Genomic DNA, 27,500 nt, shown 5'->3' with positions numbered 1-27,500 from the left:
CACACACACACACACACACACACACACACACACACACACACACACACACACACACACACACACACACACACACATACACCACGACCCTCGTCTCGATTCCACCCTCTATGTTAAAACATTTAGTCAAAACTTGACTTAATGTAAAGAAGAGTCATGAATTGAAATTGTTTCATTCTCATATTTATAATTGCCTTAATCAAACACATATCGATAGAATGGGGTTTGTTTGTTATTTTAAATTGCTCAAACTGAAAGAATGTTGTTTTTTTGCGAATTATATTTAATGTTGGTATGATTTGCGGAGACTAGGTCGAGCAGTCTCGCATTCGGGTTTCGACTACCTGGTCCTTAATCTTTATGCAATTTCAAATTTTGAATTACATTTTTGATTCAATTAATCTACCAATTTTTAACCTTCGAACTGAAATGCAGTTTTGGAGTCCGGACCGGATTAACAATGTCGTCGCCACAGTTTAACCGCAAGTTCTCATGACGGGCATCGAACATATCAGGGAAAAAAAGTTGTGAGGATGTCATTTAGAGGAATTTATGTTTTAAATTTCAATACGATCTTCGGTGTTAATTTGGGGAATATCAAACACGCGCACACATGTTCCAACACACCCATGCATATACCCTCACCTTCTTCTCGATTCCCAGTCTGCCGACATACAATTAGTTAATAGTTGACTACATTTGAAATTAGAAGCAGAATCCCATTATATAAATACCAGAAAAAAAGTGATAATTTCTCACCTGATCTAAACAAACATCTTCACGCAATCCTGATTTCTCCCCAGTCGCACAACAACTCAGACAAAACAGCAGAAGGAAAGGGACAGCTGTAGACATAAAACATAAAAATCAGTTACCTTTTATTGCTTACGTTATAATTAAAAGCATATGTATCATTTGATGCATTCTAAATTTGAGCATATATTTGTTGTTGTTGGTGTTGTTGTTGTCGTTGGTGTTGTTGTTGTTGTTGCTGTGTTTCAGAAAAGTTCATGTAACAATCAAATCTGACCTTTCATTTGATCATACTGTTAATCAGAATACCAGTGTCAATGACTTATAATCATCATCATCATCATCATCATCATCATCATCATCATCATCATCATCATCATCATCATCATCATCTCATCATCATCATCATCATCATCTTCTTCTTCTTCTTCTTCTTCTTCTTCTTCTTCTTCTTCTTCTTCTTCTTCTTCTTCTTCTTCTTCTTCTTCTTCTTCTTCTTCTTCTTCTTCTGTAAAAAAAATTACGAGGATTTCAATGCTTATATCAGCGCAAGGTAAGGAATAAGGACATCTTTTCAACTGACCTTGTAAACGATTCATGCTGGATCACATTGATATGTTTCAATGTCATTCAATTAGATTCAGTGGTGGTTCCTTGTGGATATTTTACCTAAAATGAGGAGAGAATAAAAGGTACATAACAATTCCTCAGTTGAAGATGCTAACAGTCAAACAGCTTCCCAAGAAATATATTTGTTTTATTAGCTTAATAAGGCATATTTTGGGGTACAGGTTTTCATGACCGAACGATATGTATAAAACACACGCACATACTTAAATATCTTTACTCATCAATCAAACTGGCGAATCTAGTTAATCGTTAATACAATTCAACGCACAATGCTACAATTCAAAAGAAATGTTCTGTACTTTTTTTCGTGTTTTTGTTCTTCGTTTTTTATATTTTTTTTATAAACAGAACATTGTATTAATAATGTTGTTGATGCAGTTTTTTCCGGTTTTTTGTTTGTGTTTGCTTGTTGTTTTTTTGGTTTTTTTCCTGACGAGTCTCAAACTGGTCATCTGATGATTTGGCCGCGTCGCCGTTTATAACCATTTTAGTGCACCATATCACTAGCTGACCCATCAGGACTGATTCTAGGTGACCCTCTAAATGTTATAACGGTCAGGCAGGGATCCTTTTTATTTATCACTCTGAAATTAAGAAAGAGAAACTAAAACTTTGAACTTAAAACTTCAGGGTGACTTATTCTAAGGAGTGACATTTCTTTCTTTTTTTTAACAATGAAATCCATTACCATGTTAAATACTGAACAGCCAAGTTTGTTGGCGGGGGTGGGTATACAGGCACCCCCACCTTCTGAAAATGACTTGTTGTGCCCAGCTCGCTTGAAACTTACATGGTAAAAGTTCCGAGGAATGAAATAAAATTGCGTGACTGAGTTTACTTCAAATGCAGTTTAAAGTTATTTCCTAACTGTCTTATGTTGAGAATGAATCTGACCCTATCTAGTAGACTAGACAAAGCAAAGCAAAAGGGTTGTTGAACCTGATGTGAGGGTCAGCTGTTAATATTCATGAGGTCAAGTGTGTGGTTAGCTGCGATTGGCTGCGTGAGGTCATGTGCATAAGGTCACACCAGCCTCGGTTCGATCCCGTCCCCGTTGGTCGTTCTGTCTAGAGTTGCGCAGTCAGATCGAATTTTATTTTGGTCGAAATAAACTGCATGGTAAGAAAACCGTTATTTATAATATGCTGACTGTTAGCAAATGATAACAGACATGTCTCGTAAATGATATCCAAATTCGCCTGCGAGCTCATTTGGATATTGCAAAACTTGACTAAATGTAAAACAAGTCGCGTAAGGCGAAATTACTACATTTAGTCAAGCTGTGGAACTCACAGAATGAAACTGAACGCACTGCATTTTTTCACAATGACCGTAGTCCGCCGCTTGTGCATAACTGAGTGAAACTGACGAACCTGTTCAGCGCGGTAGTGGTTTCGCTGTGCTGCATATAGCACGCTTTTCTGTACCTCTCTTCGTTTTAACTTTCTGAGCGTGTTTTTAATCCAAACATATCATATCTATATGTTTTTGGAATCAGGAACCGACAAGGAATAAGATGAAATTGTTTTTAAATCGATTTCGGAAATTTAATTTTGATAATAATTTTTATATTGTTAATTTTCAGAGCTTGTTTTTAATCCAAATATAACATATTTATATGTTTTTGGAATCAGGAAATGATGTAAAATAAGATGAACGTAAATTTGGATCGTTTTATATATAAAAAAAAAAATACTAAAATTGTCAGATTTTTAATGACCAAAGTCATCAATTAATTTTTAAGCCACCAAGCTGAAATGCAATACCGAAGTCCGGCCTTTGTCGAAGATGCTTGGCCAAAATTTCAATCAAGTTGATTGAAAAATGAGGGTGTGACAGACAGTGCCGCCTCAACTTTTACAAAAAGCCGGATATGACGTCATCAAAAGTATTTATCGAAAAAATGAAAAAAACATCCGGGGATATCATTCCCAGGAACTCTCATGTCAAATTTTATAAAGATCGGTCCAGTAGTTTGGTCTGAATCGCTCTACACACACACGCGCACAGACACACACACAGACACACACACACATACACACACACACACACACACACACACACACACACACACACACACACATACACCACGACCCTCGTCTCGATTCCTCCTCAATGTTAACACATTTAGTCAAAACTTGACTAAATGTAAAAAGAGAGGGAAATAGAGAGAGAGAGAGAGAGAGAGAGAGATAGATGGAGAGAGATAGATGGAGAGAGAGAGAGAAAAAGAGAGATAGAGAGAGAGCGAGAGGGAAAGAGAGAGATATATATATAGAGAGAGAGAGAGAAAGAGAGAGAGAGAGGGAGAGGGAAAGAGAGAGAGAGGCCGGGAGTGAGAGAAAGAGAAAGGGAGAGATAGAGCAAGAGAGAGGGAGAGAGAGAGGGGGGGGGAGAGAAAGAGAGAGAGACATAAAGAGACAGAAAGAGACCGATAGAGAGAGAGGGGGGAAAGAGAGAGAGAGGGAGAGAGAGAAAGACAGAAATGGAGAGAGATTGAGAGAGAGAGGTAGAGAGAAAGAGAGAGAGAGGGGGGAGAAAGAGAGAGAGAGAAAAAAACAGAGGGAGGGAGAAAGGGAGAGTGTCAAGGGAAAATGTGATGGTATTGTTTTCTGATCACGGTACCCATGAGCTATCGTGGAATAAGTATTATTTCCGAGCAGTCTCTAAAACCCTATTAAAATGGTTTGGCGGAATAGCCGACTCGCCTAATTTGAATAGGTAAAATCAGTGTTTTATTTTAGCGAGGGGCGGTTGTGCTGTGCGATGCGTCGTGTGTTGTCACCCCTCTGTGTAAATGCGGTGGTCGAGAGGTTGACCGTGCAAGCGTGATACGTCAGAGAGCGATGGGATGACTGATGCGAGCGGATGTGTTTGTTGTGGTGTGGGATGAAAGTGTTTTTGTTAATTAGAGTAGTTCGGACTTTATTTTAATACCTGCAGCTGGAAGAAGAATTGAGACATGAAAGCGGACATTCTTGTGTTTGTCGGAGGACAGAAAAGAACTGTGTGTAACTTCAAGGACTTTCGGCAGTGATGTGATGTGTTGTAGATATTCGGAGGATTCAGAAGGAAGTGTGTTGGTACAGTGCCGAACGGTGTGTTCTGTGTGACGAGAGGTCTTTTATTATAACCTAGGTATTTCAGTTGTATGACGATTATGTTGTGATTTGAGTTAATAGCGAAATGTTTTAAATGTTCATTCGTTGTGTGCCGTGTGTGTTGTTCGAGTGCGTGTTGTCATCATCTCGTATGCACGAGTATGTCTGTGTATGACTGTGAGTGTATGAATGAGTGTGCGAATGTAGAAACCCCGTACACGGAAAAGCAAACACCGCCGGACCAATACTGAGTCGGCAGCACATCTAAATTCCTTGACAGAGAGATAGAAAGAGCAAAAAAGATAGAACTGGAGAGAGAGAGAGGGGGAAGGAGAGAGAAAGAGAGACAGGGAGAGAGAGAGAGAGAGAGAGAGAGAGAGAGAGAGAGAGAGAGAGAGAGAGAGAGAGAGAGAGAGAGAGAGAGCTCGAACTCGAAAACTTTATTACCGAGGGATGATAGCCTTAGGTCCATATGGTCCTTTCTTACAGCTAGTCCCTACTATAATACACACATGAAACAAAGAACAAATATGGAGAATAAAGAAAAATTTAAAAAAATTCAAATAACACAAAATTATGTAGGAATAAGTATAACAAAATAAAAATAAAAAGGCGAGAGAGAGAGAGAGAGAGAGAGAGAGAGAGAGAGAGAGAGAGAGAGAGAGAGAGAGAGAGAGAGAGAGAGAGAGAAAACACTGGGGAATGGGATAAGGGAAGTGTCAAATGTTGGTGCAGTTGACATAACACCCTCTGAAATCATAAAGCGAGAGAAGGACACATTTCCTGTTTGGCAATTCACACGCAAGGGTGAGCGTGGGTCACAGTGTCAACATGTTATAGAATTCTTGAACTTTAGGAAACGTTTTCTTCGGCTGACAGACGCGATCATAAACAGCCATAAAGATAATTCGTGTAAAACCCGCCTAGCCAAAAATACATGGTTTTTCCATTGGTTAATTTCAATGCAAGCAAAATCGTGTTCCTGCGTGCGAGTGTGTGTGTGTGGGGGGGGGGGGGGGGGGAGGGTGGTGGTGAGTGGGTGTGTGTGTGTGTGTGTATGTGTGTTTGTGTGTGTGTGTGTGTGATAGTGTATTGGTATAATATAATGTGTACGTGCGTACGTGCGTTCATGGGTGTGTGAGTTTGTTTGTCGTGAACGTGCGTGCGTGTGTGCGTGCGTTTGTGCCAGTGTCTGCTGGCGAAGGAGCATGCTATTTCAACGGTGTGCGCGAGTTCTATTGGCACGATTGCACGCGAGCACTTATTCTCGTCCAAGCACGTACCGTAAAGTACCTTGTAAGCGCCCACCCCCCCTGTGCACCAATTCCGACCCAAAGTAGGGGGTGGGCGCTTACTAGGTACTACACCCTATGCACGAGCAGTTTTCAGTAAAAAATGTGATCTTTGATCACTTCGTTATCATATCTTCTTTCTTTTTTCATCTTCCATTGTTTTTCTTGTTCGTATTGTCATTAGAAGAGCTTGGGGAGACAAATGTCGTCGCACCCTTTTCTTGTCTGCAGAGGTGCCGCTGTCGGCCGCACTGTGTCTCTGTTTCCCTTGAACAAGGGGTAGGCTACGTCTTCTGGATATGGGCAGCAGTCTATTTTACTTGGCCAAAGACTGTTTTCGGCAGAAAGAGAGAGAGGAGAGAGAGAGAGAGAGAGAGGAGAGAGAGAAAAAGAGAAAGTGAGAGAGCGAGAGTAGGGGGAGTAGTGTGTGTGTGTGTGTGTGTATGTCAGTGTGTGTGTGTGAGAGAGAGTGTGTGTGTTTCCATTGGCGTTATTATCCAAATAGTCAAGAGCTGACAGCTTAAATGCAACGGTGTACGATTTGATCCGCGGCATCTTGTAATCATCGACTTGCAGGCGTTTAGATCCAAGGCGTGCAGACACACGTGATAGGGTTTGCAAGAAAGGGAAATCATTCACAAAACTAGCAGATCAAGTGCGGAATTTTTATTTCCCCTGATTTCAATGGTGTAAAGTGGGGGGTGGGCGCTTACAAGGTACTATACCCTATGCACGGTTTTGGACTAAAAGTCGGGGGTGGGCGCTTACTCGATACTGGGCGCTTACAAGGTACTTTACGGTATTACTGCACTAGTGTAGATACGTGTCGAATGAGTAGCGTAGACCAAAAACACTAATTACTGGCTCGTTATATTCCGCATTGATCTTAGCTCCAAATAGTGGTTTGTGCCATCAATTTGAATGAAGCCTGTGCAAAATCAATCTGCGTCTAATGAGTAGACCAATAACACTCTCGACTCAGTCGCTCGTTTTAGTACGGGCAACGGTGCATGACGACATAAGATGTGAACGACAGCAATTTCTCAGTAAGCCACCCTGACCCTTCGATCCACTGAACTGGATCGAACGCCCGATGCAACACGATTCTTCACTGTACTATGCTGATGTATTTTCATAGGTTTACGAAAGAAGGATGATAATGTTTAGCTTATGCGGCCAAAAGAAAACAATGGGGCAAAAATCATTGCAATTTATTATGTATTCTCGTAACATGCAGATTTTGACACATAAGAACGTAGACGGTGCAGGTGCATAATCAGTCTGCCTCTCTGCCTCTCTGCCTTTCTGTCTGTCTGTCTGTCTGTCTGTCTGTCTGTCTGTCTGTCTGTCTGTCTGTCTGTCTGTCTGTCTGTCTGTCTGTCTGTCTGTCTGTCTGTCCGTCCGTCCGTCCGTCCGTCCGTCTGTGTATAATGTTGACACAGAGAAAACATGCAAGCACAAGCTTTCGAAACACATCAATTTCTTTTCGCTGCTTTGGGTCACTTTAATGAATAAAACAATCCAGAAAATTCAGACGTGTTGAACCAAAAATAAACTAACAAAAACACCTACCTTGAAATATTGAGAACATATTCTCCCAACGGGTAGCAACCCAAGTAATGAGCAAGGACAGAGGAGAAATCACTTTTTAGGCAGGCAGACCGACACGTGACGTTAGCAACGACATTAGCCAATCACAAACGGTGCGAGCATGTGCGGTTCCCCCTCGCGACGTAATGCTTATTTCAATGCAGACATCCTGAGAACGCAGGTAGGTGACATTTTCTTTCGAACAAGTGATGAAATGGGTTTTTTAAATTCATTTCAAAATGCACAGTCTTTGACCATCTGTATCCCCTCACCACCAGCATCATCATATCATCATCATCGTAGTCGTCGTCGTCCGATGTCGGTCTGTCATTCGCTGTCTTTCTGTCTCGGTCTGGCTGTCCGTCTGTCTATCTTTCTTTTTTGTATCTCTCTCTCTCTCTCTTTCTCTTTCTCTCTCTCTCTCTCTCTCATACACACGTGCACACACACACACACGCACACACGCACACACACACATACTCTCTCTCTCTCTCTCTCTCTCTCTCTCTCTCTCTCTCTCTCTCTCTCTCTCAAAGAATAAAGAATTTGTCATTGTCATTGTCTCTCTCTCTGAAAGAACATGTGGCACAAGCGACCAGGAAAACAGTGCAGAGTTTACTCAGAAACACAGGAAATGACTTTCGTTTCTCACAAAGTCGTTTCGGATAAGAGAGATGGTAGGGAAATTTTGATCTGTGAAAATCATGACATCGTTCTGGCTTATGACTGCCAAAGGAGAACACAGACATTCTCCCTCAAACACAACGCATCCACTGAACAGCAGATACATGTACATATACATGCATGATAAGACGGAAACCAAAGTGCAACTAGTGGTGCGATAATCTGTCTGCACGTTTAGAAACTGACCTCTGTGGCATGCAATTCTAGCCTTAAAGCTACAATCCTTCTGCTTAAAATCCATTATGTGCACCGTCACAAGTCTGTGGAGGCTTTTTACACGTCAAGACATAGGTATAAACTGTGTGTGTTGATAAAATTCAGGTTTTAACACCCTGTAAATGCTTGTGATGAACAGATATAACATTTCGTTTGTGATCCCCACACCCTTTCTTCCTTTCCTCTCCCTTCTTTTCCGCTTGCAATGATATGACAGACTTAGCAATAAACATTTCGTTCGTGTTCTCTCTCTCTCTCTCTCTCTCTCTCTCTCTCTCTCCCTCTCTCTCTCTCTCTCTCTCTCTCTCTCTCTCTCTCTCTCTCTCTCTCTCTCTCTCTCTCTCTCTCTCTCTCTCTCTCTCTCTCTCTCTCTCTCTCTCTATCTCTATCAAGGAGATCGTATAACTTGCGCTTCTAATATCCAATGAGACGAGGTGTGTCACCTACCTATTCCAAATTTGGTCAGTTTGTGAAACAAAAAAGGTGCTTATATGCCACAGTTGATAAAATCCTAATTTCCCTGTCAATCCAGCGATTCTTGCGAGTATGATTCTGTTTCCGTTTCACAGCAATTCCTTTAATGAAGTACACTTTTGCATTGTTATTGTGATGTGGTGGTAGAGTTAAATACTTTTTTTTTCATGTTTCAATACTGCGGTTTTTTTAGTCAGTCACAATAGGCTATAGCAGACGAACGTTTCCACCTTTTTCTTGTTAAATACCGTGGGAAGTTTGGTTTTTCTGATGGAAAACGGACTGTGTGATCGATTATTGCATGGCACGCTTTTGAAGCTGCCAAGCGAGGAAGCTGTTCCTAGCAGTGTACAAGCACCCAAACTCGTTCTGATTATTTTTCTTGTAATCAGTAGTTTTGTTTGTGCTAAACAAAAAAACGCTTTCAGGCAAAGCGATTAGCTTGTTTCGCTTCATGGTTAAAAACATCATATTATGTCTCTGAAAGGGTTGTTCAGATAATATTTTTTAACAAATATTGGTACAGATGATTATAATTTATAAACTCGTCCAAAACGTCATGGCACCCATGTTTGCACCCAATATTACTTAAACATCGTTCCCGTTCCATTTCATTGAAACTTGCTATGCCGTTAAAAACACTCGACTTGGTAATCTGGCACCTTTTTAGGATGAAAGATTGCTTTTACAAAGGTCACGGGATCGCCGCCAAAATAATGGTACCCACGAAATCGACCTGAAAAAACGTAAAGTACCAACTAGAGAAAAAGATCGACGAAAATTCAGAATAGGCACAACTTGGCAACTTTTATATACTGTGAGAAAGTCAAACCAATTATCAATCCCCAATTGGATTTTTTATTTCCTTTGTTTTTGTTAAGTTTTTGTCGAGATATATGCCTTTCCTACTAATGCAGGTGTCGATTGCATGAGTGGTCGAACACGGGAGATTTTGCGTCAATTTTGAGTGTTGCCATGACAACAAGCGCTTTATTTCATCTATGACCCAGTACGTTAATGATTTTCATCTTACGCTTTTGTCATCCGTGTTGTGCATGTTGTTCAGCATTCTTGGCTGCAGTACGAACATGACGCTTTAAACCTGAATGTGTTGAAAATATTCAAATGAGCACAGTTTCTTTCTGCACGTTTACTGTCATGAGCAAGACTGAACGAAATTAATTACATTTGTGCGTAAATGTGTCTTTGCTTGCCCATTTCACCTTAAAGCCTCTGTAAAATCAGTCAGTCGATACAACGAGTTTTCCCACTAACAGCTCTGACATCATTGCTATGCAACAAGTTGTCACATCTATTCTGGTTAATTACTCAGAAGAGGCTTAGGCCATCTGTATTCGGGGTGGGGTGTGTGTGAGGGGGACGCATGCGGCAGGGATGGGGTGGGGGTGGGGTGATGTAAAGTTGTCAGCAGTTTCTTAGGAAATTCTCTCCACCGAACCATTTTACGGGAAATTAATGGGTATTTAATTCCTCTACTCGAGGAGGTCAGCTCATGATATCTTGTTTTGGGTAACATATTTTGTGTTCTTTAGTTATGGAATGTTCCCCCCTTTTATTCTTCTATTCTATTTATATTTTATATAAATACCTCCCCACCCCCCACCGCCCCTAAAATAATATTACCGGTGTAACACGACATTTTTACTCCACGAATTTTTTTTACACCGGCCTTGACATTCTGTTTACAGCGTCACCAACATTCGACGTAATCTGAATCGCATGTTACGAATAATTTCCCTTATGACATCAGCTCTGTTTTGGTTTTAGTTTCAGTTTAAATTATATCAAAGGCGTTACCTTGCCATTTTTATGGTGCGCCAAATTGATATTACTATCGTTAACAGTTATAAAGGGTTTTGAAACTATCGTTAACTGTTATATAGAGTTTCGAAACTATGGTGCGCCAAATTGATATTACTATCGTTAACTGTTATATAGAGTTTCGAAACTATCGTTATCTGTTATATAGAGTTTCGAAACTATCGTTAACTGTTAAATAGAGTTTCGAAACTATCGTTAACTGTTATTTAGAGTTATATCAATATCGCGTACAAACGCGCTATTGCTAAAACTATGAATAACAGATAACGAGGGTTTCGCAAAACGGCGGCATGATGCGCGCAAGTGATATTACTATCGTTAACTGTTATATAGAGTTTCTAAAAATAGCGATGGCGTGGTCGGATGTTTCGATGCCGGCAAAATGGCTGCTGAACGTTTCGTTCGAGCGAATTTGCACTAAATTACTACAACATTTAGTAGATCATATTCAACTAACTGTCGTCTGATAAGTCCATCATTTCGCTGCTTCGTTTAATCAAGTAATCAAATCTTCGTTACAGCTAGCACGCTTCCTGTTTTCACAGAAATATTGGTCAGTGTCAGCTTGACCCGTTCTAGCTACCGCGCTGTGTGCGGGTCAGTTTGTACACATACGGCTGGCATGCATGCAGTGGGCAACGGTCAGTGTCAGGTTGACCCGTCCAGTACCCAAAACACGATGCGAAAGCATGCAGTGTTTTCCAAAACGCGTCGTGGGGGATGTCACGTTGTTTTGTGTTTGTTTTGAAAAAAAAACCCACTGTTTTGTGTAGTGCGTCTGTCATGGTCTTTTCCGCGAATATTCAGTAGGCCTACCGTCTTCAAACCGCACACGTGGAAAACGGTACGGCCGAAAGTACAAATGATATATGATAAAGCTAATATTAAACAAACTCAACAATGATTTGAGAAGACGACAACAGAAGAACGGTCAATAACTAATGTTGTAGTTTTTTAAATTGTGTTTCTAGTTAAAATGTACATTTCGTAGCAAAAAGACAGTTTTGCAATGGCAGTTTCAGGGTTTTCCCATTTGGGAACGATACCGACGCGCTTTTGATAAAACTATCGTTAGCTGTTATATAGAGTTTCTGAAACTCTATCTAACAGATAACGATAGTTTCGAAACTCTACATAACAGTTAACGATAGTTTCAAAACTCTGTATAACAGTTAACGATAGTTTCAAAACCCTATATAACAGTTAACGATAGTAGCCTAATATCAATTTGGCGCACCATACATTTTGTCCAGTCATCAGGGCGTGATTTCCCAGGGCCCGCTAAAGATGATGTAATATGAGAGGCCAGATAACACAATCGCAGCAAGTCTCGCGCGGTGCCTGCTCTTTGAATCGGAACTGATGACACGCCTGCTATTATTCACCATATCACAATGACGCTCTTTCCATGAATAGAAGCTCTGAAACTTTATACTTCACATAGAAAGTGACCGTTTTCCCCAAAACTTCACAAATTAATTCTCGGGAACATAGTACATGTATTTCCGTGAGACAAGACTTGACAAAACAATGCACGCGCTGAAAGACTGGACAACATTTCAACGTTTCAAATCTTTCATTCCACGGCTCCCCATACACACACACACACATACACACATACATACACACACACACACACACACACATACACACACATACACACACACACACACACACACACACACACACATACACACACACACACCACTGTGCACAACACACACCACACACACACTCACACACACACACACACCACACACACTCACACACACACACACACACACATACATACACACACCACACACACACCACACACACACTCTAACACACACATACACACACACACACCACACACACACCACACACACACACACACACATACACACACATACACACACACACACACCCACACTCACAAATACTCCCTTTATCTCTTTATGTCTGTCTGTCTGTTTGTCTCACCCTCTCTCTCTCTCTCTCTCTCTCTCTCTCTCTCTCTCTCTCTCTCTCTCTCAGTCTCTTGTTGAGATGTTTTAACCTCTTAGTTAAAGAAAGTGTAATGTATGTTTTAATCCGTAGTGTTGTGCGATTGTTATGTTGTACCTTTTTTGCACCTGATGAGTTAAATTATGTGCAACGTTAATCATTTGTTCACACTCCGATCCTTCATAAGGGGCTATGGCCTATTGAATAAATTATCTGCGTCTGCGTCTCTCTCAGTCTCTCTCTCTCTCTCTCTCTCCAGCTCTCTCTCTCTCTCTCTCTTTTGCTCTCTCTCTCTCTCTCTCTCTCTCTCTCTCTCTCTCTCTCCCTGTCTCGTCCAAATTGAAAGCCACAAACGCTAAATTTACCACGGTTAAACTTACATCAATAAATAATAAAAACCACGAACGCGGCTCGTACATTGCGAAATGGATTCTTCAGTTGTGACTTGTTTATTGAATAAAGAAAGAGGACAAAGATACTGAGTTGAAAGCGCTACATTCTGAACTTTACGCGCGACTGACGAAGCAAACTGCTGTGGTTTTTTTTTCTGGAAAATGTTTGCTGGCGTTCAAAATAGAAACTCGATAAAGACAATGCAGAAGCAAATGGAAGCAAGGTAAAAAATAAAAACAACGATAAGAAAATAAAAATAAATAAACTGGTAATTGTGCAAGATAATATTCCATTTGATTGATGATTTGTTACAGCGGTTATCCCCCTTCCTTTATATTGTGCTTTGTTTATTCTATTTCTTATCATTCATTTATTTATTTATTATGTTTTGCTCATATGGTACCGTCAGTCGTCGGATAATGAAGCAGCATTGTCTGATGATAAAAGATATCGCTAATCCCATATAATGTTAACGACCAAAGATTGGTCCCAGAGTATGTCTGCTAGAGGCATATCGTTCCATTTGGTCAAGCTTTGAAAACAAACTATCTGGCTGCGATTATACAGAATGCATGTTGTAGCTTAAGATATAACCTTGATTGGTTGAAAACGACGTTAAACACCAAATACAGAAATTGATAGATTAAAGGCACAGTAAGCCTCCCGTAAACCCTCACAGAGCTCCCCGAGCGTCTAAATACAGTACAAGCATACTTCCATTTGAACGCTCACCGAACGGGAACATCCTGGCTGCTTTCTGTCGAGCGTGAGACATTTTCAAAGAATTTATTTTCGTAGACTTGTTCCGTTAACAACAACGGCGCCTCGTTTTTGCGCTAGACCTAACTTTTAAAATCTAAATAATAAATTGACAGCTTGTTACACAAACATTCTTTAATCATAAAAGAATTCGTTTTTCATCAAGACAAGATCAGAACAATTCGAAGTTGTGAAAGTTTAAAAAAAGAAAAGCCCGGAAGCAGGGTCACGCAAGGGTCGTAGCAGACGACGGCCGGTTTATCAGTGCAAATCGCCGTTCCTCTCAACAGTCAAACGCCATCGCTAGAGTTCTTGTGAACCACAGCCGTTGTTTCGTGCATAAAAAAACGTGCTATTGTAGATAAGCTCACGTCGAGTCGCATTCAAATGACTAACTATGACGACTGCATTGTGAAAAGGGAAAACTGGATCACACGGGTTCATGACGGCTCAGGGGTAAGATAAACCACGCAAAAATAAATTCTTTGAAAATTGTTCGCTCTTTACGGAGGGCACCTAGGATGTTCTCAATTGGTGAGTGTTTAAATGAAATGGTGTTTGTACTGTGTGTAAAAGCCTGACCGTATCTGTGATGGTTTACGGGAGGCTTACTCTGCCTTTAAGATAGTTGTCTTCAATTACGCAATAAGTGCGAGAATGCTCAAAAGGTATACCATTATTTGATAGATCTGTGCAAATGTACACGGAAAGGAGGATATCTTTCAATATGTGTCTGGGAAATGACTTTTGAGAATGAGTCGATCAACTCTGTCTCTGTCTCTGTCTCTGTCTCTGTCTCTGTCTGTCTGTCTGTCTGTCTGTCTGTCTGTCTGTCTGTCTGTCTGTCTGTCTGTCTCTCTCTCTCTCTCTCTCTCTCTCTCTCTCTCTCTCTCTCCCTCTCTCTCTCTCTCTCTCTCTTCTTATGAACACATACATACACCAAAAAGATGACTGTCACCATGACACCTTTTATATTAAGGTTACATTTACGGTCGGAGGGGCACAACCGAAGCTAAAATCAACACACTTCCTGCTAGATTCACAAATGGTCTTTTCATTTGAATGCGTCATTTGGGGTATCATAAAAGATAACAATATTCTTCATGACATCTCAACACACACCGTTAATCCTGCACTTTGAATGCATTTAAACAGTAAGAACACATTCTCAGAACATGGCTATCACATCGCTTGAAAAAAATGGATTTGCTTTTCCGGGCAATTGTTCGATTATCGGGCTTTTGTCGTCTATTTCACTGTCTGTCTATCTGTTGGTTGGTCTGCCTGTGTGTCTGTCAGTCTGTGTGCATATGTGTGTGTGTGTGTGGTGTGTGTGTGTGTGTGTGTGTGTGAGTGTGTGTGTGTGTATGTGTGTGTGTCTGTGTGTATGTGTGTGTGTGTTTATGAGTGTGTGTGTATGTGTGTGTGTGTGTGTGTGTGTGTGTGTGTGTGTGTGTGTGTGTTGTATTGAGTGCAGGCATGCGGCGCGCGTGTGTGTGCGAGTCGACTTTTCTTTTCCTTTGTATTATATTGACATACATGTAAATTTCAATGTTCTATTATGCATTATGTATTCGTATAGGTAATGTTGTAATTAGTAATACTGTATGATTGCGATTGACAATTGTCCTTTTATTGTCTTTATTTTTATGTCTTAGTTTAGCAGGGACAGATTGTAAGACTAGGCGTGAGCCTAAAATCTCCATCCTTGAGTAATAAAGTTCGTTCGTTCGTTCGTTCGTTCGTTCGTCCTCACTCTCTCTCTGAAAAAATAAGCTGTATATCTTGGAAAATGAACCCAGATAGAGAAACTACACAAAATGTTTTATACGTCTTGCAGGTTTCGGATTTCCGAAAAACAGGGGAAAATGTATTTTCTACACATCGTCACGGGTGAGTGTGTGCGCGCACGCGCGAGTGTGTGTGTGTGTGTGTATGTGTGTGTGTGTGTGTGTGTGTGTGTGTGTGTGTGTGTGTGTGTGTGTGTGTGTGTGTATGTGTGTGTTATGTGTGTGTGTGTGTGTGTGTGTGCGTACGTGCGTGCAATTGTGGTTGATTGCGTGCGTGCATGCGTGTGTGTTTGTATGTGAATGTGTGTTTGTGTGTGTGGGTGTGAGCTAGTGTGGATGTGTGGCTGTGACTTTCTGTCTGTCTGTCTGTCTGTCTGTCTGTTTGTCTGTCTGCCCGTCTATCTCTCAGCCTCTCTCTCTCTTTCTCTTTCTCTATTCTCTCTCTCCTTCTCCCTCTCTCTCGCTCTCTCTCTCTCTCTCTCTCTCTCTCTCGCTCTCTCTCTCTCTCTCTCTCTCTCTCTCTCTCTCTCTCTCTCTCTCTCTCTCTCTCTCTCTCTCTCTCTCTCTCTTGCTCTCTCTCTGTCTCTCGCTCTCTTTGTCAGTTAGGGGAAAGTCGCTAAACCTGGAACAGTTAAGGAGAAACAGCCGTACCAGACACAAAAACAAGTCGCGTAAGGCGAAAATACAATATTTAGTCAAGTAGCTGCCATTTTTCAGCAAGACCGTATACTCGTAGCATCGTCAGTCCACCGCTCATGGCAAAGGCAGTGAAATTGACAAGAAGAGCGGGGTAGTAGTTGCGCTAAGAAGGATAGCACGCTTTTCTGTACCTCTCTTTGTTTTAACTTTCTGAGCGTGTTTTTAATCCAAACATATCATATCTATATGTTTTTGGAATCAGGAACCGACAAGGAATAAGATGAAAGTGTTTTTAAATTGATTTGGACACTTTAATTTTGATAATAATTTTTATATATTTAATTTTCAGAGCTTGTTTTTAATCCGAATATAACATATTTATATGTTTTTGGAATCAGCAAATGATGGAGAATACGATAAACGTAAATTTGGATCGTTTTATAAATTTTTATTTTTTTTTACAATTTTCAGATTTTTAATGACCAAAGTCATTGATTAATTGTTTAAGCCACCAAGCTGAAATGCAATACCGAAGTCCGAGCTTCGTCGAAGATTACTTGACCAAAATTTCAACCAATTTGGTTGAAAAATGAGGGCGTGACAGTGCCGCCTCAACTTTCACGAAAAGCCGGATATGACGTCATCAAAGACATTTATCAAAAAAATGAAAAAAACGTTCGGGGATTTCATACCCAGGAACTCTCATGTCAAATTTCATAAAGATCGGTCCAGTAGTTTAGTCTGAATCGCTCTACACACACACACACACACACGCACGCACACACGCACGCACGCACACACACACGCACATACACCACGACCCTCGTTTCGATTCCCCCTCGATGTTAAAATATTTAGTCAAAACTTGACTAAATATAAAAAAGGATATTCCAAAGTGTTGTTTATATTGTCACATACTAGATTCTATCAGTAAATAAACGAACCACATAAAATAAAATAAAAGTCACGCAACTCATCAGACTGATCATAATAAAAATGTCGGCATTTGTTCCAGGTTGGACGCATGGGTGTGTAAAGTGGAACACTGTGTTGTCAAACTCGGAACACATACAAACACACCCTGACTCTCTTTCTAGCTCTGTCTGTGTCTCACATACACACGCATAGTGCTTTTAGTTATGCGCTATAGAAATCTCCTTAATAAATAAATAAATATACACCCACACACTCTCATTCACACACAAACAAGCACACATTGCCACACACAGAAGATAAATAAATACGTCATAACATTTTGATTAAGCCATTTTATTTAAATGTCTTTTCTTCAACATCATATTTTGATTTTTACCATGGAAATAACAAATCGGATAACAATGTAAGCCTTAAATGTAAGCCAAAAAGATAAATAAGGGCTAGGTCTAAAAAGGACTGAGAAACAAAACCTTAAAAAACAACAACAGTAAAAAATAGGCAAAGAACCGATTTCGCAGACAATGTCCTTTGTCTTCTTCTGTCAGCGCAGTCATCGCGTGATTACTGTGTGCACTTCTGGCACTATAACATATCCTAAGGGGAGTTGGTGCCACACATGAAGCAGTACCACGAAATTTCGCAGCGTCATTTGTACCCCTCTACTGTTGACAAATAGATATAAAAGGGCTACCTGCCCAATTGACTAAATGTAAAAATCATTACGCATAAAGTCTCAAAGCAAATAACTAAGAACAGATTTAAGAACTGATTATGCAGACACACAAAAATTGCTAAGTACGGATTTCGAAGTCCTTTTGTCCGCTGCTGTCAGCGCAGTCCTCGTGTGCCCACTGTGTGCACTTCTGGCACTGTATCATGTTTTCAGGGGAGTTGGTGCCACACATGAAGCAGTACCAAGTGCTTTCCTCCGGGATAGAACGCATCGTCGAGAATGTTCTCCTTTTTTTCCTCTGATCAGAAGATATTCCCCTCTTGTTTCTCTGAGCAGAAGATTTTGTAGCTTCATTCTTTCCTCTTTTTTCTGTTGACCTGCACGCCTTTTTGCAAGTGAAATCTCCAGCTTCTGCTTGTAAGGAGAAGATGTGATGATTTCAGATTGGTTTTTTTTCGTGATGTTCTCTTCGACGAGCTTGTGGTTGTGCGTTGCAGGACATCAGCAGCAGGTAAGCTAACATTTGCTGCTGACACCAAGCAATCATAATGACATAATCTCCATATCCAGTGTAAATAACAACGATGGGGGTGACGTTGGCAAATTTATTTCAGCTTCAAGAATGCTATTGATTAGCTTTTGTTTTATCTTTGGTGTTAATGTAGGTCTTCCTGTGAACTTTACTTCTTCATTACTTCTTCATTTGCAAATTTGTTTGTTTCCTTCTAAATGAATTTTAAGAGTTGTGACAGTAACACCAACGCAAACCCATATCTCCGTTTTTTCACTGCCGACAAAGCGCAGCCAATTTCTTCTGGTAACCACCGCCGTTCGGGTCTCATAATACTGTCAAACAAATCAATCAAACATTCAATAAAACTTATAGAAGGGAAAAACACAACAAAACCAAAAAGAGAATTGAATACGTGAATAAAACAGCAGTCTTCTGTTTATTGTTTGATGAGGGTAAAATGAAACAGAATGCGGCAAAGCTGGAACACTGTTCCATGTTTGCCTCATTGCCGCATTATGGCACCTGCATGGATTTCGCGTGTTTCTGTTGGATACACGTGACGTTTCATATCTTTTTCTCCGTTCAAATTATTGCAAATCTATGAAGGTTTATCACAGCAATCAACATTTTATGTGAACGTATATAGATAAAGAGTAATAATACGAATTGTAGACGGTGGAAATAAGAAGAAGGAAGAAAAGATTAAAAAACGTACCATTTTTTTTTTTTTTTTTTGCCGCGGTAGTCATTTTTCTTGCTGGAATAATACTAAGGAATGTCACTAGACATTTCTGCAAAACAATTGTTCATGAATTGTTCCCCGTTGATCGCATATTGAGGTGTTCCAAGTTTGCCGACTGTTACGGGATTGGCGACTTTCCCTTATTTACTGTTTGGCTTTATGCGTCACAGCATTGTTAACTCGTTAATATAACCATCCATACAATGTTGGTCGTTAATCTGCTAAGTTTACTCCTTTCAGCAGCCCTGTTATTGTGTACAGTGCTTGTTGGTCTTGCTAGTTCGGAAACCCGCCTACTTGAATTTGATGTTGACAAACCAAACAACCGTAAAGGATGCAGAAGTAAGGTGTGTATAACGAACTGGTATACGTAATGCGTAAGATAGTAAGTGTAATTTAGTTGCAATAAAAGTGATGGGTTTAAATTGTTAAGATACGTCCAAGAGGGGTTAGGGTGGAGTGTCAACGAACTATCCCCATATTGTCGTTTTTCTAATTCATGTTTTAGGAAAGAAGTGTACGTGTGTATGCGCTTTGTTGATAAACTCGGTGTATGATGTATGTTATGCTGTGTTTATGTGTATATAAAGGAAATAAAATGTATTAAAAAAAAATTAAATAAAATAAAATAACCCCCTCAAAGTTTAAAAAAAAAAAAAAAAGAAAGAAGAGGATTCATTGTTGTTACGATATTGTCCACAATCATTTAAACAAGAACCCTGTAAATATTCCAATGCGTTTAGTTTAGGGCGCGCTAAAGCCAAAACAATAACATTTCTGGATACATAGTCTAATCACTCCTTTGCCACGCAGTTTTCGAAAGTCTTATTTTGTGTAGAACATCTTAGAAACGAGTAATAACAATAGTGAGGTACTTGGTATGGGACAATCTGTGTAAGTTTTCAACAAAATGCGTATTTTGTGACAGTCAGTAATATCACCCCACCCACCTTTCCCTCTCGGTCTCTGTCTGGCTAGCTGGCTGGCTGGCTGTCTGTCAGGCTGGCTGGCTGGCCGTCTGTCTGCCTACCTGTCTGCCTGTTGGTCTCTCTGTCTGTCTGTCTGTCTGTCTTTCTGTCTGTTTGTCTGTCTGTATTTCTGTCTGTCTGTCTGTCTGTCTGTCTCTCTTTGTCTCTCTCTGTCTCTCTCTGTCTCTCTCTGTCTCTGTCTCTGTCTCTCTCTCTGTGTCTCTCTCTGTCTCTGTCTCTCTCTCTTTCTCTCTCTCTCTCTCTCTCTCTCTCTCTCTCTCTCTCGCTCTCTCTCTCCTATCGTTACAAATAAATGAGTTCTACTCTTGACACACCTCTTTAGGATGCAGATACAATGACAAAGCGATGTCCATTGGACAACCTGACTGGTGGCAAGAATTACAAGTGCTGGGTGACGTCACACGAATACTGTGACGGAAGCAAATACGTCAACGAGGGAAGTGTGTGCAGGCACAGGATCACTGCTGCAGTCAAAAAATGTGTCAATAGCCAATGGACTCCTGAAAGTAAGAACAATAATGTAGACCACAAGAATGATCTGAACGAACAAAACATATCTCAGTATTGTGATCTGATTTTCGGATTTTTTTTCTTCTTCAAATGTACACATATATTTACAGTAAATTGCATTTACATTATCTCAATTTAGAACGCTTTTTATAATTTGTGAGGGTGATGTAATTATTCAATGAAACGTGTCTAATTTTATGAATGTTTGAACGAAGGTGTTAAGAAGCATAAACAAGATAATTATGCTGATTATGTCCACTATTTAGTACGATGGTCATATGAATAAATCCAAAAACAAAGAGACTGCCAACGTTCCAAAATTCAGAATAAAAAGAACCAAGAAAGGTAAGATGTTGGAACGTTGTTATTGACAAAATTACGTTACAATCATAAATATATCGACCCAACGGTCTTTTAAGCTAACAGACAAACAAATATCACACAAAACTTACCTTCATGAAATTATCTGGTATCATGATTTCTCTGCTGATATGACATGTCAAGATTTCATTGCAGAAGTTTCAACTAAATATGCGAATTTTACCTCCCAGTATAATTATCCCCACACTGGCAACATCCGTAAGTCGATTAGAAATTCATTTTTATTTTCCACCTTGTAACTATTTCAGCTTTGGCGACAAGGAAAAGCAGGCATCGAACTCGTCGTGGGTTCTGGTTTTGGTCCTGGCCTTGGGGTGAGCCTCTAGCATTGAACGATGGACAGACGGACAAATAGACACACAAACAGACAGAGAGTGACACATTCACATACAATCACCTTCACTCGAATATTTTCTGTCTGTCTGTCTGTCTGTCTGTCTGTCTGTCTCTCTCTCTCTCTCCTCTCTCTCACTCTCTCGTTCTCTCTCTCTCTCTCTCTCTCCTCTCTCTCTCTCTCTCTCTCTCTCTCTCTCTCCTCTCTCTCTCTCACTCTCTCGTTCTCTCACTTTCTCTCCTCTCTCTCTCTCTCTCTCTCTCTCTCTCTCTCTCTCCTCTCTCTCTCTCTCTCTCTCTCTCTCCTCTAGCTCTCTCTCTCTCACTCTCTCGTTCTCTCACTTTCTCTCCTCTCTCTCTCTCTCTCTCTCTCTCTCTCTCTCCTCTCTCTCTCTCTCTCTCTCCTCTCTCTCTCTCTCACTCTCTCGTTCTCTCACTTTCTCTCCTCTCTCTCTCTCTCTCTCTCTCTCTCTCTCTCTCTCTCTCTCTCTCTCTCTCTCTCTCTCTCTCTCAATAAAGTTCAGTTCAGTTCTCTCTTTGTCTCTGGTGTATGCTCCTTGCTTTGATGTGATTTAAGTCTGCGTCTTTCGGTTTAAAAGATAATGTACTCTCACTCTAAACTGATTGATTGATTTTTTGAGTGAGTGAGGGAGTGGGTGCGTGGGTGGTTGAGTGAAGGAGTCAGTAATTGTCGGACTGACGGACAGACTGACACAATGAATGACTGTCTAACTAAAACTCCTTTTTCAGACAAAGAGGACCGAAATGAGCCACCGTCCATCACTTGTCCAGCTGACATCAGAGAACAAGCACCACTGGGGCAAATTACGTCAACTGTGAACTGGTCGCCTCCCGTTGCAACTGATAACGAACACCGTCCGACGTACGCAGACGTACTATTTGTTCGCAAAATATACGGCTCCGATTGAACACAAACCACTGTCTCTGTCTGTATCTTATTGCCTGGACCGCTTGGAAATGCGCGATCAAAGTAATGAACAACCAAGCGAAATTGCCCCACATATTATGGTCAGTTAATTGTGCTTTTATTACGTCATTAGTGTCCGTGTGGTAAGCAACTTATCAACAAATTCCCACTCTACATGAAGCCGTTTATGTTTGACATGCGTTCAAGTTAGTTAGTTAGTTAGTTAGTTGTTGCTTTTTGAGTCCAGCGGACCATATAGGCCAAATCAGGACCCCACAAGTTTAACATTACACATATTTAAATTATTAAACCAATTTTACTAAACAAAATTAGGAACGTCACCCGAAGGGAACATAAAAGCTAAATCGAAACCCTACGTGTCAAGGATTTTTAAAATTCAAATCTTAAAATAAAGGCCAGACTCCTTTAAAAATCCAAAGAGAGCTGCTGCGTTCAAGTGGAGTGAGAGTTTCACCTCATGTAAAAGAGTGGCCAGATCCGAGATGGTGGAGTTGTTTTGTTTACACGGGAAGGATGGTGCCTCTAAACATAACAAGAAATTCCTCCGAGGTAGGAAAAACACCCCCGTCAAAGGGAAATAACCTTCTCAGTTGGTGGCAGTGACTGAGTGAGAATGGTTATTTCCCTTTGACCATTAAGATGTCCCTCTATAAGTCCTTGTATAATTTTAATCCACCAATAACTCCCTAACCGTGTGTTTGACTGGTCCCAATTTTTGTAAGGACCGTCTCAGGAATGTATAGAACCTGTTCACCAAGTTTGGTGACGATCGGTCCGTTCATTCTTGAGATCTATATGCGAACACAAACAAACAAACAAACACATGGACCGAATCCTAAACACACCCCTATACCGGGGGTGTAATAAACACACAGACACATTGTCAGAGAGATTTTAAAGTGTACGATCGTATTTATCTGGTATATGAAACGGATACTTTTTTTTCCCCAATCAGAGTGGCACGGATCCAGGGTCCCGCCCCAGGAAGCGAGTTCCGCGAGGGGTCAACACTGATTGGCTACAGAGCCCGAGACGGACACGGTGCAACTGCAGAGTGTCACTTTACCGTCACTGTCGTAGGTAAGGGAAGCTCTTTTCGACAGACTTTGTATGTTTGTCAATGCAGTTTGTCGATTTTCTTTCTGACATTCGCATGCGTTTCTGTCATAGAAAGTTAAAACAAGTCGCGTAAGGCGAAAATACAATATTTAGTCTAGTAGCTGTCGAACTCACAGAATGAAACTGAAGGCAATGCCATTTTTCAGCAAGACCGTATACTCGTAGCATCGTCAGTCCACCGCTCATGGCAAAGGCAGTGAAATTGACAAGAAGAGCGGGGTAGTAGTTGCGCTAAGAAGGATAGCACGCTTTTCTGTACCTCTCTTTGTTTTAACTTTCTGAGCGTATTTTTAATCCAAACATATCATATCTATATGTTTTTGGAATCAGCAACCGACAAGGAATAAGATGAAAGTGTTTTTAAATTGATTTGGACAATTTAATTTTGATAATAATTTTTATATATTTAATTTTCAGAGCTTGTTTTTAATCCGAATATAACATATTTATATGTTTTTGGAATCAGCAAATGATGGAGAATAAGATAAACGTAAATGTGGATCGTTTCATAAATTTTTATTATTTTCTACAATTTTCAGATTTTTAATGACCAAAGTCATTAATTAATTTTTAAGCCACCAAGTTGAAATGCAATACCGAAGTCCGGGCTTCGTCGAAGACTACTTGACCAAAATTTCAACCAATTTGGTTGAAAAATGAGGGCGTGACAGTGCCGCCTCAACTTTCACGAAAAGCCGGATATGACGTCATCAAAGACATTTATCAAAAAAATGAAAAAAACTTTCGGGGATTTCATACCCAGGAACTCTCATGTCAAATTTCATAAAGATCGGTCCAGTAGTTTAGTCTGAATCGCTCTACACACACACACACACACACACACACCGACACACACACGCACATACACCACGACCCTCGTTTCGATTCCCCCTCGATGTTAAAATATTTAGTCAAAACTTGACTAAATATAAAAACAAGTCGCGTAAGGCGAAAATACAATATTTAGTCAAGTAGCTGTGGAACTCACAGAATGAAACTGAACGCAATGCCATTTTTCAGCAAGACCGTATACTCGTAGCATCGTCAGTCCACCGCTCATGGCAAAGGCAGTGAAATTGACAAGAAGAGCGGGGTAGTAGTTGCGCTAAGAAGGATAGCACGCGTTTCTGTACCTCTCTTTGTTTTAACTTTCTGAGCGTGTTTTTAATCCAAACATATCATATCTATATGTTTTTGGAATCAGGAACCGACAAGGAATAAGATGAAAGTGTTTTTAAATTGATTTGGACAATTTAATTTTGATAATAATTTTTATATATTTAATTTTCAGAGCTTGTTTTTAATCCGAATATAACATATTTATATGTTTTTGGAATCAGCAAATGATGGAGAATAAGATAAACGTAAATTGGGATCGTTTTATAAATTTTTATTTATTTTTACAATTTTCAGATTTTTAATGACCAAAGTCATTAATTAATTTTTAAGCCACCAAGCTGAAATGCAATACCGAAGTCCGGGCTTCGTCGAAGAGTACTTGACCAAAATTTCAACCAATTTGGTTGAAAAATGAGGGCGTGACAGTGCCGCCTCAACTTTCACGAAAGCCGGATATGACGTCATCAAAGACATTTATCAAAAAAATGAAAAAAACGTTCGGGGATTTCATACCCAGGAACTTTCATGTCAAATTTCATAAAGATCGGTCCAGTAGTTTAGTCTGAATCGCTCTACACACACACACACACACACAGACAGACACACACACACACACACACACACACACACACACGCACATACACCACGACCCTCGTTTCGATTCCCCCTCGATGTTAAAATATTTAGTCAAAACTTGACTAAATATAAAGAGTGTTTCTTCTGATTGTTATGACGGTGTAAAGCCCGTTCTTATTTGATCCCGAAGTCGACTTCGCGAAGACTTTGCGAAGTCTTTATACCAAAAACTGAGTGCTAAAGCTCAGTGCGACCAGCTTCGCGGTGTATTTTTCGATAAATTAAGGACAGGCTTTAGGGTTTAACGTAAAAGCAATACGGTTGTCCTTATGCATTAGTGAATGCAACAACCCCTTATAAGGTTTCTGAGCGAGCATGCAATTCCTTGTGCGTTTACAATCATTTTTGTTCAGCACACACTCAAACACACTTTGTCCTTTCATATGTTCCCCACTTGAGTGAGTCAATGCCGTTCGTTCGACGAAGACAGAAAATTGTGATTAACAAAAGATTTACAAGCATGTAATTATTTTTCCAATTTGTTTCAGTGAAACACTGTCGTGAGCTGCGCAGTATTGCCCATGGGTCACGAAGATGTTCAGGAGCGCAGCCTAATGTGTATGGATCATCTTGCCTTCATTCCTGTGACAATGGCTACAGAATTCAAGGCTCGAGTACTGTTATCTGTCATCAGATTGCACGACAAAGTCAGCCAGTTTGGAGCACAAGCTTTCCAACATGTCAGCGTGAGTTCCGTTACATTTGAATTTAAAAAAACACATTTTTTATTGTTTTTTTGTTGTTTCACCGGTATTGATTTGAATTTGTTGGTTGGTTGAGGTTCCATTTACATATTGACGTATGATAGAATATGCCAGAAACCTGCATATTACAATAATGACATTATTTTCAAATATTAAATATTTCTTGCAGCTGTGTCCTGTGGGAACCCAGGCAGCGTGTCCGGTGGTCGGGTTCTGTGTCCGATGGGCTTCACTTTCGGTCACAACTGCAACATCCTCTGCAACGCCGGGTTCCGACACACAGGAGTCAAGTTCATGACTTGCACTAGTACTGGGTTATGGACAAGAAAAGACCCTTGTGAAGGTACAGTGTATTTTGGGGTGTTTTATTTTTATTTAATAAAACACAACTTTCCTTCTAAACTTCAAAGGTACCTATTTATTATGTTGAAACTATGTTTTTCTCAGGGTAAAATGTATTTGAGAAATAATTACTTCTAGAACAGACCTACTTTGACAAAGATTTGAAATGAACAACAGCCACACATACATTTTGTTTCGTTTACATGAAGAGTTTGTTTTTGTTTTTTCACCACATAGATATCCTGCCACCGAAATTCACAAATGGATGCCCCGCCGACCAGAACATGTTCTCGGGTCCACTGCGTGCGCCTGTCGCTGTGACCTGGACTGACCCCGTTACCATTGACAACAGCAGGGAAATCGTGACCTTGAGCAGTGACCCGGTGAAAGGGTCAAGGTTAGGACCTGGGGTGCATTCTGTGACACTGATTGCCACGGACACAGCAGGAAACGAAGCAACCTGCATGCTTAACATCATCATTCGAGGTAAGTCACTTGGGAGAAAAGAAGATTTGCGAAATAACTCCGTGGAGTTTGCATGGATTGTGAAAGAGTGACCTTTCGTGTATGACCGTTTTTACCCCGCCATTAAAGCAGCCATACGCCTCTTTCGGGGGATGCTTGCTTTGTATGTTCGTGTTTTCATAAACCACCGAACTCTGACATGGATTACATGATCTTTTCCGTGCGCACTTAGTCTTGTGCTTGCGTTTACACACGAAGGGAGATAAGTTAGGGCACTAGCAGTTCTGCACATAACTTGACCTGGGAGATCAGAAAAATATCCATCCTTAACCCACCAGGATTCGAACCCACGACCTTCCGCTTGGGAGGCGGGCGTCTTATCCACTAGGCCATTGCATCCGTCAACTAATCGATTCAATAAAGAATATCCGCTCCGCACAAAGAGCAGCGACGCTGTTGATTTTGATTTAAATCCAAGGTGAAGAGTGCTTTTATTCCATGTAAAAGCCTGAACAGATCTGTTGTGGTTGACATGATTGTTTACATGAAGGTTACTTGAACAGTGAATGACAGGCCAAGAGACAGCCCCAGCACTTTTACCTCTTGACTGCCACAAAACTTATGAGGTTCGATTTTTGCTGTCGCGACAAAAATCAATACTCTGACAAGGGAAACAACCGCTGTTTACTGCCCTTTGATTTGCAGAAATATGATTCCCTCCCCTTGAGATCATATTCTCCGTTTTGGTGTAATTGTTTTACCTTGTATGTTATGATTTTTATTTTTAATTTTTTTCTTACGGCAGTCAATGGTTTTTAAATAACATTGCTGCCGTAGACATCATTTTATCGCGGAGTTATTTCAAACCAAAGGTCAAGTGTAGTATGAAATTTGAATCATAAGTTTTTCTCTATTGTTTAATGCAGTTCGAGAATGCCAGGC

At 40.4% G+C, this 27,500-nt stretch overlaps 2 protein-coding genes across 4 annotated transcripts in view; one reads left to right on the top strand and one right to left on the bottom strand.

Moving 5' to 3' along the window:
* Positions 1-7,487, bottom strand: part of LOC138961729 (uncharacterized) — a 40,665-nt gene extending 33,178 nt beyond the window's left edge. Inside the window, exons 1-3 of the mRNA XM_070333402.1 lie at positions 7,346-7,487; positions 1,334-1,419; positions 757-842 (exon numbers count right to left, since the gene is read on the bottom strand). Coding sequence (XP_070189503.1) covers positions 757-842; positions 1,334-1,349 — 102 coding nt within the window. The 5' untranslated portion in view covers positions 1,350-1,419; positions 7,346-7,487. The remainder of the gene's footprint in view (positions 1-756; positions 843-1,333; positions 1,420-7,345) is intronic.
* The window catches only part of LOC138961730 (P-selectin-like), a 27,698-nt gene continuing 7,668 nt past the window's right edge, over positions 7,471-27,500 (top strand). The window contains exons 1-11 of one of the 3 annotated variants that reach the window (XM_070333403.1): positions 7,471-7,544; positions 15,558-15,610; positions 19,252-19,358; positions 20,323-20,506; positions 21,140-21,205; positions 21,975-22,107; positions 23,129-23,253; positions 25,536-25,733; positions 25,921-26,094; positions 26,331-26,579; positions 27,485-27,500. The exon at positions 27,485-27,500 is cut by the window's right edge and continues 161 nt beyond it. In XM_070333403.1, the coding sequence (XP_070189504.1) occupies positions 15,586-15,610; positions 19,252-19,358; positions 20,323-20,506; positions 21,140-21,205; positions 21,975-22,107; positions 23,129-23,253; positions 25,536-25,733; positions 25,921-26,094; positions 26,331-26,579; positions 27,485-27,500 (1,277 nt within the window). In that variant the 5' untranslated portion in view covers positions 7,471-7,544; positions 15,558-15,585. Of the gene's footprint in view, positions 7,545-15,557; positions 15,611-19,251; positions 19,359-20,322; positions 20,507-21,139; positions 21,206-21,974; positions 22,108-23,128; positions 23,254-25,535; positions 25,734-25,920; positions 26,095-26,330; positions 26,580-27,484 lie in introns of those variants that run through there. The other 2 variants (XM_070333405.1, XM_070333404.1) reach the window with 2 other exon arrangements.

This window comes from Littorina saxatilis, linkage group LG3 (assembly GCF_037325665.1).
Source record: "Littorina saxatilis isolate snail1 linkage group LG3, US_GU_Lsax_2.0, whole genome shotgun sequence".
Classification (NCBI taxonomy): Eukaryota; Metazoa; Mollusca; class Gastropoda; order Littorinimorpha; family Littorinidae; genus Littorina; species Littorina saxatilis.
The sequence above is the reverse complement of the archived record's forward strand: the minus strand, read 5'-3'. Positions and strand labels throughout refer to the sequence as shown.